Raw genomic sequence first — 12,494 nt, 5'->3', positions numbered from 1 at the left:
AGCTTCTTGCATTAAAATAATCCATTGGCTCCACCCACTTGGCTTGGTGAGGATCAGAGGTCGAACACTAATCCGTTGGCTGCCGATCGATAGCCTTGGTTGCCTTATAATGGGTACGCGCTTTTAAGTGAACAGAGTATATCTGTTTATAGGCACAATTACTAACAAGTCAATCGGCTGCAGTAGGTTTCTTCGTGAACTGTTTTTTTAATGACCCAACAGATCCTACCAACCGAAACTTGGGAACAGCAGACGTAGTGGGTGAATCGAATTTTGGTACTGTACTCTAATGTCATTGTGCAATGCGGTAAATACCGCCTTGAAGTCCACACAACACGATTTTAATCCACTGCTGAGTCGCCAATTCTCGGTCAAGGAACGGGATTTCAACGGCAAAAGGCTACGCTCCCGCAAAAGGTTATTTCAGTTCAGGATACTAATCCGTAGTTGACGGAATTTTTCGGTGCTCAATGTTCACAAATAATCTTCCACAAAATGCAAAGTATGCGCTTCCTTTAAGGACGGCAGGTTTCGGAGATTAATTTATTCCGCAGAGTAACAGGGCGAATCCCAAATCGAGCGAAATTATTTGCGAATGGAGATGGAAACGCACATACACCTACTGAAACTGGTAACTCCGCATATTCCGTTCACTCTGAGTCTCCGCATTTTCCGATTTATCAGTAAGCACATGGCGTCAGATTACCGCAAAATTATCTTATACATCTGGTCGCCTCCGGCGCGGGTCTTTAAAAATCTGCTTAAAAACGTCCACTCCGATAAGGAGCGTGCGCGGCGAGCGACATCTGGTGGGGAACGCCAGGTAACAGTTTTGTCACGACAGTTGGCAAGACTTTCCGGTAGTTTGCTCGCATGGATTTCAACAGTTGACCTACGGATTTGTTATAATACTAGTTTCTTTGCATTTACCGTCAATGAACTTACAATGGTTGTTAATCGCACAAAGTACTTTTGGTTTTTTTTTTCTTTTTGGCGTACCGCACTGTTGACGTCACGTAGGGGATTCACCTGGTACGCAGTAGTCTTCACTTTTGAATAGGGCTGCCTAAGAATTGGAATGTGATTTTACCATCAAATAATGTTAATATTTCAGTAAGACATTATTTTGCTGTAGTATCAGCAGAGCCACTTATGCTGATAAGTTTTTCTGTCTTCATTGCTGACGTGCGTGAATTAGTTTCTCGTATGTTGGAGCACCTGGATGGCCTTGTGTAAGGTGTTTGTGTCTCAACAGTTGTTGATGCAACAGTGCAGTTTTGTAGCAGTTTGTCGTGGGTGTGTTGTTCAGTGAGAGGTGCGCGTCTGTGTGAGTGCAGTTTTTCTCCGCGTTGGTGTTCGCGACACTGAACCATGTTCGCGAGCGACAGCATAAGATCGCTCCACGCTGCGGTAAGAACCGGCAACTTGCAAGGTGTGACGGAAATGCTAGCAAAAGGAGCAGACATCGAAGGTGCAGATTCTTTCAACGTACGACCGGTCCATATAGCTGCGGAACAAGGCCATTTGGACATTCTTAATTTGCTTATCGCAAGGGGCTGCAATGTAGATGCACAAGGGAGTTGTGTTACGCCGTTGGGCAAACGGGAGGTGGGCATGACGCCGTTACATTTAGCAGCCAAACATGTTGACCCAAATCTCGTGCTCAGTTTGATCTCTGCTGGCGCTAACGTGAACGCCAAGACTGGTTCGAGAGTGGTTCCACTGCATGTTGCCGCAGAGAACGGCCGTCTGTGCGTAGTGAAGGCGTTAGTTTCCGCTGGTGCAGACGTGAATGCCGAGGACGACAAAAATGTCACCCCTTTACTTTCTGCTGTGGCGCAGAATTCTGAAGACGTGGCCAGATTTCTCGTAGCAAACGGTGCTGCTGTAAATGTGCAAAATTCGTACCGTTATACGCCGTTGCATTTCGCAGCCGAAAAGGGAAATGTTAACATAACGAAGCTGCTGGTCCAGAACAAGGCCGCGATGAATGCAAAGCATGTGGGAGGCTTCACCCCTTTGCATTTGGCCATACAAAACAGACAAACCGCAGTAAGTCGGATTTTGATAAACAGTGGAGCAGATGTGAATGTGAGAGATAATGAGAGATGGACCCCTCTACATAGCGCAGCGTACAGCTTATACCCAGCTGAAACCGCTAGGCTGTTGATTGCGGAAGGTGCTAGCACGAATGCGAGGGACAAAGCTGGAAGAACACCCTTGCACCTTGCTGCAGAGAATAATTTCACCGATGTAGTTAACATCTTGATCAGAAACAGAGCAGACGTTAATGTCACTGACTTACGAATGTGGACACCACTGCATAGCGCAGCTTACGTGGGTAGTGTGGACGTCATAAAGATTCTTACCGCCAGGGGCGCTCAAGTGGATGCGAGGACACGCAAACGGGCTACACCCCTGCATTTCGCAGCAGATTACTGGCGTGTCGAAGTAGTTAAATATCTTTTGGCAAAAGGATCCGAAGTCAATGCAGCTGATCGCAGAAACTGGACGCCACTTCACTTCGCAGCAGATGAGGGTTCCAACGAAGTCCCTCTTACGTTGTCCGGACACTTGTGTGCAAGTGCGCAGGATTCCAAACTGAATACCGTGAAAGTTCTCATTGAAAGCGGAGCAGATGTAAATGCAAAGGGTAGCAGAGGTGAAACCGCATTGTACCTAGCTGTGAAGTACGGCGATCCAGTAGTAGCTAGATGCTTATTAGAGAATGGTGCATATTATGATGTGACAACCAAACACTACTTTCGTATCACGACTGTTTCGCAGATTGCCGCGATTAAAGGGAACAAGGATGTAAATGCTTTATTGCTTGCTGCCGAAAACCTGTTCGAGGCCGTGAGAAAAGCCAAGTGTGCTGAAATTGAAAAATGTATTCAGGAAGGAGCACCAGTCAACAGCAGAAGCGTCAAGTACGAAACACCACTTACGTATGCGTCTTGGAAAGGACACTTAGCCGTTGTTAATGTTTTGCTTAAAAATGGGGCAGCTGTTAATTTGAGCAACAGCAATGGTAATACTCCTCTACATTATGCAGCGAAATTTGGGCATCACGAAATATTGTGCGTCTTATTGCAACATGGTGCAGTGTACAATGCAAGCACCAAAACTGGCAAAAAAACGCCGTTACATTTCGCCCAACAAAGTGGAAGAAAAGAAGTTAAAGAGACTCTAAAACTGATTGAACGTATGTTTATTAGAATCAGGAGAAAGGATAAGAAAGTGCTAAAAGAGCTGAGTGAACTGAAGAACATAAAATGTGCAGAATATCATGCCATAAAAAATTGCAAAAATGTACATCAAGAAACTCTGACACAGATAGCTTCAGAAAATCGATTTTACGATGTATGTAAATTGTTTTCTGATGTGTAGTAGAGTACTCGGTTATTGCTCAGTGAATGGTTTGACAAAAGTAGATAAAAGTTATGTAACATTATAATGATTTTGTGAATTTTTTTTACACTGTCAAAAGATATTTTAGTGTTATCAGCAGCAAAGTACTCATCATAACTTTTTCACTGAAGATAAAATTTTATCACAGTGTAATTACAATCTACATATATTTCAGATGTGTAAATCGTTATCAATTCTAGTGATGAGTCACTGAAAAACAATGTTATTGAGTTTTGCATAAATAGTAATATCTACAGAAGTTCAGAAGTCTATACTTGTGTGTAAATGTTCTTAATGGTTTCTCAGGGCAACTGATAAAATCTTGTCTCTTACTTCTATATGCTTTTATGTTCATTCTCAACTCAATGTTAGAAGAATGTGAAAATACTCTGTAAGCTAGCTATTTGTTTGAATGCTCACAAGCCTTGTGATTTTCTGAAGAATGCAAGAGTTATTCCAATGCAAGAGTTATTCGCTCCATTAACTGTGGTAAATGTGTTCATAATGTTGACATTTCAGACTTTAAAAGAAAAGAAACTGACACAGATAGCTTCAGAAAATCGATTTTATGATGTATGTAAATTGTTTTCTGATTTGTAGTAGAGTACTCGGTTATTGCTCAGTGAATGGTTTGACAAAAGTAGGTAAAAGTTATGTAACATTATAATGATTTTGTGAATTTTTTTTACACTGTCAAAATATATTTTAGTGTTATCAGCAGCAAAGTACTCATCATAACTTTTTCACTGAAGATATAATTTTATCACAGTGTAATTACAGTCTACATATATTTCAGATGTGTAAATCGTTATCAATTCTAGTGATGAGTCACTGAAAAACAATGTTATTGAGTTTTGCATAAATAGTAATATCTACAGCATTTCAGAAGTCTATACTTGTGTGTAAATGTTCTTAATGGTTTCTCAGGGAAACTGATAAAATCCTGTCTCTTACTTCTATATGCTTTTATGTTCATTCTCAACTTAATGTTAGAAGAATGTGAAAATACTCTGTAAGCTAGCTATTTGTTTGAATGCTCACAAGCCTTGTGATTTTCTGAAGAATGCAAGAGTTATTCCAATGCAAGAGTTATTCGCTCCATTAACTGTGGTAAATGTGTTCATAATGTTGACATTTCAGACTTTATAAAGTTTCATGCTTAATATGTATTTGAAAATCATAAAAATACATTCTGTGTATTGAAATAACAGTATGAGGTGCTGCACAGTCATTGACATTTATAAGCCACATTTATCTTATTATTCTCATTTTTGTAATAATTGAATAAAGTCTTTCAATAATTGCTGTAAAATTTCTACTGTAACTTTTATGTTTCTATGCTCTTTGGAGAATTGGTACCAAATGAGAATCTTGTAGCCTTCATTCTAAGCTGTAGCTATTGCCTTTTCATAACAGTGTAAACTGATGAATCTCATCACAAAAGCAAATTAACAGATCAAATGTTTTAAATAATTATAAATTAATGCTCTGCATGTAAGAAAAAAAATTATGGTAACGGGTTAGTCGATAGAAAAATGAATTTGTGTCTGTATATGCTTTACTATCAGTTATTGATGTTTACAAAATCTAGTCACAACTTTGGAGCAGTTTTTGTTGTACTTGCAACATCTATAGCACTTTTACAAAAAGCTATTGAAAATAGCAAGTAACATCCCATTAATGCTCAAACATATAGAATATCTACCATAAATAAACAAACAGCTCCTAGTTAGTTACAAGTAGGTACAGTGCACGTAATTATACAGTTTGAAATCATGACAGCCACAGAAAACCTCAGTAATACTTGAAAGTGGTAGAAAAAAATTGTACCAGATTACTGTGTCGTAATCATGGTTGCGGTACACAGAAACTAGCAGATGGTGAAGGAATTGCTAACATTATAGGGCTGCGTCAAAAAATTTGTAGGTGAATGCAGTGAGCATACAGAGTGTAGTAGGCTTAAACCTTTTGAGTAGCTAACAATGTGTATTATCTCTCTCTCTCTCTCTCTCTCTCTCTCTCTCTCTCTCTCTCTCTCTCTCTCTGTCTATCCCCTGTGTCTGTCTGCTGTGTCTTGTACACAAGTTAAATTTAACTTAGTGAAATTAGGAGGAAATCTGGTACATTGGAATGAACGGGAAAGCTGTTTGCTCACATGTATTAAGTAACTGATGTATATCTCCTATTGGTAGTTTAGATCTAGAAAACAAAGCTTAGTATTTATCAGAACCTGTAACTGTTAGAAGCCTGTTCAAGTGGCCAATTCCACTTGTCATTCAGCCAAGAGATTTTTCAGTTCTTGAAGCTCAGTGATGAGGTAAATTGTAGGAGTGCATAGTGAGGTGGCTTTTAATTTGTATGGATTCTGAATTGGATCCTTTATGTCTTATAGGACAAGGTTGAAGGCCCATGCACTGGAATATTGAACCCATACCAAATTGTGACAACAGGGTAAAGCCTGCATGGAAATTAACATTTTATCTTGCATTGTGATTGTGTAAATTGTGTTTCAGCAGAAACATAGCATTATATAGGAAACATACTGGTAAGTGAGGATAGGAACTCCAAGGTCTCTGGAGAGCCTAATAAAGATATATGGTTATCTTCTTCAAACAATACTCTTACTTTTTGGCATTGCTGAATGTGTACTTTATTTACTTCAGCTTTTACTGCAGAATATAATTTCATCACTTATTTATTTCAGTTTGGTCCTGTGACATTCATATACAAGACAAGTTAATAACAAATACAGAGGAGGTATAGATTTATTGTATATAATAACTTTGATACAATTATCCTCAAGTGATTGCTGTGGACAAGTGTGACTGTAAACACAAAGGATTATGTTAATACATCATATTATATATGTAATTAATACAGGTTATCATCTGTGGTTGCTGTATGACTGATTACATTATCAAATTCCATTTCATGTAGTGACGCATTTGTTCACAGAGCAGAACCTGTGTGGACAGGCTTCCTTTCTTTATCAACCCCATGTTTTAGGGTAGTGATTATATAATTGTGTTCCACTATGGAGGACATTTTGCTGAAAGACAGATGTTCTGGCATGGGGGACATGAATTTTACTGCAGTTTCTTGCTCTATGATTATGCACTTAGCTGTTTTATAAATATTCAGAGATTCTGAAATATTTCCACAGAAAGATTGTTGTTTTGTGTATATATGGACATGGAAGGTTCAGTCTTTTTAATCTAGGGAAAAGAATATGAGATGAATCTTGCACTTTCATGTTGCCAGTGATTCTGGTAGCTTGTTCTTGACTTTATTTATTTATTTGTTAAGCATCCATTCTTCAAATATTTGATATAGGATATAGCTTACTTTCACATTAGGACACAATTTTGAATACATGTTACATAACAATAACATTGACTGAATGACGTAAATGGTACATTGAAATACAATGAATTAATATAGTAGTATAATCTAATATGTTGTTCAATAGGTAACAAAAGCAGTTTCAGATACAGTTTGAAATACATTTCAAATACATGTTGTAACTCTAGACTACAAGGACTGAAAGTATGCAAAATCAAAATACATTGACATTATTGTCTTCAAGTAAATACAGTGAGATGTACTGGTCAGTGCAAACTTGCTGAACTGAGCTGGCTGGTTAACATATTTATGTGGTGACTCCAGTTTAGTATCAACCAAGTGTCTGATTTAATGAATGGTCTTTAATATTTATTTCTGGCAGTGGAGGGTAGCTTTTACTGTAAAATCAAAATACGTTGACATTCTTGTCTTCAAGTAAATACAGTGAGATGTACTGTTAAGTGCAAACATGCTGAACTGAGCTAGCTGATTAACATTTTGGTGACTTCAGTTTAGTATCAGCCATGTGTTTCATTTAATGAATGGTTTTTAATATTTATTTTTAGTAGTGGTGGTTAGCTCTTATTGTTTCAAAATTGTATAATATGTGTCTCTGTGAGATTAGAGCTTAAAATGTTTGCTGTGAATATTGCCAGGTCTGGGTATAGCATGGTTTAGTTGGACTCTTGATTGACATGCTTGCTATCAATCACAAGTTTATGAATGGTCATTGGAAGTTATTAGGAGGTCATTTGTATAGGATTAGATCAGAAGCAGATTCAGCACGGAATCTTATGGGACTCTGTGTATTATGCACTCCTGTTCTGAAACAAGTTTTATTTCTGTCTTGTAGTTTTATCATTGTGCATTCTGTTTTTCAGTTACCTTCTATACATACCTGCAAAATGGATGATATGTTTGTGTGCACCAAATACGATTTTGTTTCACTTAATCAAAGGGCTTGGCGAGGTAACGGAACATACCAGCAGGGTAGTTTTTGTTGTTTAAGCCTCCCAACGTTTTATTTGTTAAGCCATATATCTTTCTCTGTTGAGAACCCATTATGAAAGCCAAACTGAGAAGCAGCTAACCAGATTTTCACAGAATGGGTGAGTATTCTCTTGTAGATCACTTTTGCCAAATGTTTTGAACAGAAGTGGAACAAGTGAAATGGATTTATAATTTGCTGATTTGAGTATCTCTGTTTTTATAGATTTGTTGAGTCACTGTCTAATTATAAAACTCAGAGGTTTCATTTAAATACACAGACAGAGGTTTACCCATGTCATTGACGTAAAAGTTTTGTTACCTCTTTATGGGTATATACAGAATTTTACACTGACGTCTCAATCTTAATTCCTCTTTATTTGATTGTTTATTAGCAGGTGCAATGTTTGCTGCTACCTTGAGCAAGTATTACTTATGGGCTGTAACTGGGCATCTTGGTAGTGGGGAAGAGGGGCGAGTGCATAGGATTTGCTATGGGGAGAGGTGGGGTGTGGGGGACAAAAAGCTCCACCTCAATGTGCTATAAGTACACAGTGCAGGCAACAAAAACCTGTCTTTTGAGCTTCCACAAGTCGTGGTACCTGGCTTTCTTTCCCGAACTGAAGTAGAAGGAAACTCCCAAAATGGGCCATAACCACATCATCTCATTTTTGAAAAAATCACAATGAAAATAGTGCAATAAAACACAGATGATGATAGCAATGCTCAGCAACAAAGCAAACGACAGTGCAGTCAACACCAGCTAACGTTACGCTCCACATTTGGTAACGAATATCTGCGGATCACTAAGGCATGAAGTCTCCTGAAAGTTGCTGACTGCTACCGATCAGGACTGAGCAGGCCATGTTCCATGTTGTAGTTCCCGTGAAGTAACTGTTAAATTGTTTGGCCAAGGGTTTCACTGTGTCATTGTCACAACTGTGTGGGAACTTGGTTCATTTGCTTAGCTGCTCTTATTTGTTTTTGCTTCAACAGAGCTCCAGATTGTTTTTCCTTGATTTTTTTGGAATATTTTATTATTTGTACATAGAACATTGTCCTGCATTTCACACAAAAGTAGCAGGAGTTTACAATACTTCTGGTTTTCATTACTGCTTTTCCTCTGAATTAGGGAAAGCTTTGGCTTATTGGCACAAGATACTTTAATTTCAGGCATAATCTATCCCTTGTCCTTGCTTTTGTTTCATTGTACCCTGGTTTCCTTGTAGAAAAACAAGACTCATAATGCTATAGCAATGTGTTTAAGAAAGGGTTACATTTTTCATCTACGCTGTTTGCTTCATAATTACGTTTCCACTGCACCTACTGGTACAGCTTTTGCATAACTCCATTACTGGTTACTAGTTACAGTTCCATTACACAATATTTTTATTATGTAAAATTTTCTGACCAACATGGCCAGTAAAGCAGTTTAATGGAATTTGCATCCAAGTCACCAAAAGTATTTTGGTTTAAGAACAGCTTGTCAAAGTTTGTTGTACTACCTTCAGTTTACACCTTTATACTAGAAACTTTACAGTGAGAATTAATGCAAAGCTGGAAATAGGCAACTATAGGCATGCTTGTTCAGGACTGAAATAATAATAACAACAATAAGGGGTCACCAGGTAAGTCTTTGTATATTTATTAGCACACTCCACACAAAATATATAATAGATGTAAGTGAATATTCGAAATTCTTAGGAGTTCGAATTCCTCTGCTGTGCCAATCTTTTCATCTCAACCAACATCCTCAATTTTTTACTGGAAATATACTAATCTCTTGTCTTCTTCAACAGTTTTTACCCCCTGCAGCTCTCTCTAGTACCATGGAAATTATTCCCTAATGCATTAACAGATGTCCAGTGATCCTGTCCCTTCTTCTTGGTCATTTACATATATTCCTTTCCTTGCCGATTCTGTAGAAAACCTCCTCATTTCTTACCTTATCAGTCCACCTATATATGGTACACATCCTAAACGCCTAAATGGGGGAATTTTTGTGTGAAGATGTTAACAGATTTTAAGGATCAAAATGTCAAAAGTTGACTGACTTTTTCTATCTTCAGCCACATATGTCTTATGGCATCATATTGTGGGCTAACTCATCTTGGAGGAAGAGAATGTTGGTTGCACAAAAGCATGAAAAGATAAATAAGTGGCATCCACTCTAGAACTAATAGCTGTATCAGTATATCACTCCCCTAGTAATAATGAAGAACTGTTTATAAAAAATCCAGAAAATTGAGAATAGTGCTCTTAAAATATAAAAATTCTGGTATTTGGCAGTGTTAATATACATTTTAGGTTGTTGTTGTTGTGGTCTTCAGTCCTGAGACTGGTTTGATGCAGCTCTCCACGCTACTCTATCCTGTGCAAGCTTCTTCATCTCCCAGTACCTACTGCAACCTACATCCTTCTGAATCTGCTTAGTGTATTGATCTCTTGGTCTCCCTCTACGATTTTTACCATCCAAGCTGCCCTCCAATGCTAAATTTGTGATCCCTTGATGCCTCAAAACATGTCCTACCAACTGATCCCTTCTTCTAGTCAAGTTGTGCCACAAACTTCTCTTCTCCCCAATCCTATTCAATACCTCCTCATTAGTTACATGATCTACCCACCTTATCTTCAGCATTCTTCTGTAGCACCACATTTCGAAAGCTTCCATTCTCTTCTTGTCCAAACAGGTTATCGTCCATGTTTCACTTCCATACATGGCTACACTCCATACAAATACTTTCAGAAACGACTTCCTGACACTTAAATCTATACTCGATGTTAACAAATTTCTCTTCTTCAGAAACGATTTCCTTGCAATTGCATCTACATTTTATATCCTCTCTACTTCGACCATCATCAGTTATTTTACTCCCTAATAGCAAAACTCCTTTACTACTTTAAGTGTCTCATTTCCTAATCTAATCCCCTCAGCATCACCCGATTTAATTTGACTACATTCCATTATCCTCGTTTTGCTTTTGTTGATGTTCATCTTATATCCTCCTTTCAAGACACTGTCCATTCCGTTCAACTGCTCTTCCAAGTCCTTTGCTGTCTCTGACAGAATTACAATGTCATCGGCGAACCTCAAAGTTTTTACTTCTTCTCCATGAATTTTAATACCTACTCCGAATTTTTCTTTTGTTTCCTTTACTGCTTGCTCAATATACAGATTGAATAACATCGGGGAGAGGCTACAACCCTGTCTCACTCCTTTCCCAACCACTGCTTCCCTTTCATGCCCCTCGACTCTTATAACTGCCATCTGGTTTCTGTACAAATTGTAAATAGCCTTTCGCTCCCTGTATTTTACCCCTGCCACCTTCAGAATTTGAAAGAGAGTATTCCAGTTAACGTTGTCAAAAGCTTTCTCTAAGTCTACAAATGCTAGAAACGTAGGTTTGCCTTTTCTTAATCTTTCTTCTAAGATAAGTCGTAAGGTTAGTATTGCCTCACGTGTTCCAACATTTCTACGGAATCCAAACTGATCTTCCCCGAGGTCCGCTTCTCGTCTGTAAAGAATTCGCGTTAGTATTTTGCAGCTGTGACTTATTAAACTGATAGTTCGGTAATTTTCACATCTGTCAACACCTGCTTTCTTTGGGATTGGAATTATTATATTCTTCTTGAAGTCTGTGGGTATTTCGCCTGTCTCATACATCTTGCTCACCAGATGGTAGAGTTTTGTCATGACTGGCTCTCCCAAGGCCATCAGTAGTTCTAACGGAATGTTGTCTACTCCCGGGGCATTGTTTCGACTCAGGTCTTTCAGTGCTCTGTCAAACTCTTCACGCAGTATCTTATCTCCCATTTCATCTTCATCTACATCCTCTTCCATTTCCATAATATTGTCCTCAAGTACATCGCCCTTGTATAAACCCTCTATATACTCCTTCCACCTTTCTGCCTTCCCTTCTTTGCTTAGAACTGGGTTGCCATCTGAGCTCTTGATATTCATACAAGTGGTTCTCTTCTCTCCAAAGGTCTCTTTAATTTTCCTGTAGGCAGTATCTATCTTACCCCTAGTGAGACAAGCCTCTACATCCTTGCATTTGTCCTCTAGCCATCCCTGGTTAGCCATTTTGCACTTCCTGACGATCTCATTTTTGAGACGTTTGTATTCCTTTTTGCCTGCTTCATTTACTGCATTTTTATATTTTCTCCTTTCATCAATTAAATTCAATATTTCTTCTGTTACCCAAGGATTTCTATTAGCCCTCGTCTTTTTACCTACTTGATCCTCTGCTGCCTTCCTTATTTCATCCCTCAGAGCTACCCATTCTTCTTCTACTGTATTTCTTTCCTCCATTCCTGTCAATTGTTCCCTTATGCTCTCCCTGAAACTCTGTACAACCTCTGGTTCTTTCAGTTTATCCAGGTCCCATCTCCTTAAATTCCTGCCTTTTTGCAGTTTCTTCAGTTTCAATCTGCAGCTCATAACCAATAGATTGTGGTCAGAATCCACATCTGCCCCTGGAAATGTCTTACAATTTAAAACCTGGTTCCTAAATCTCTGTCTTACCATTATGTAATTTATCTGATACCTTTTAGTATCTCCAGGATTCTTCCAGGTATACAACCTTCTTTCATGATTCTTGAACCAAGTGTTAGCTATGATTAAGTTATGCTCTGTGCAAAATTCTACAAGGCGGCTTCCTCTTTCATTTCTTCCTCCCAATCCATATTCACCTACTATGTTTCCTTCTCTCCCTTTTCCTACTGACGAATTCCAGTCACCCATGACTATTAAA

At 38.4% G+C, this 12,494-nt stretch overlaps 1 protein-coding gene across 1 annotated transcript; it reads left to right on the top strand.

Moving 5' to 3' along the window:
• The first annotated feature begins 1,443 nt into the window (after positions 1-1,443).
• LOC124776107 (ankyrin-3-like) lies at positions 1,444-3,390 on the top strand. Its single transcript, XM_047250949.1, has one exon. It carries the CDS (start codon positions 1,444-1,446, stop codon positions 3,388-3,390), a length of 1,947 nt encoding a protein of 648 aa, XP_047106905.1.
• The last annotated feature ends 9,104 nt before the right edge of the window (positions 3,391-12,494 follow it).

Source organism: Schistocerca piceifrons, chromosome 2, assembly GCF_021461385.2.
Source record: "Schistocerca piceifrons isolate TAMUIC-IGC-003096 chromosome 2, iqSchPice1.1, whole genome shotgun sequence".
Lineage (NCBI taxonomy): Eukaryota > Metazoa > Arthropoda > Insecta > Orthoptera > Acrididae > Schistocerca > Schistocerca piceifrons.
Note: the sequence above shows the minus strand (reverse complement) of the source record. Positions and strands in the feature narration are given on the sequence as shown.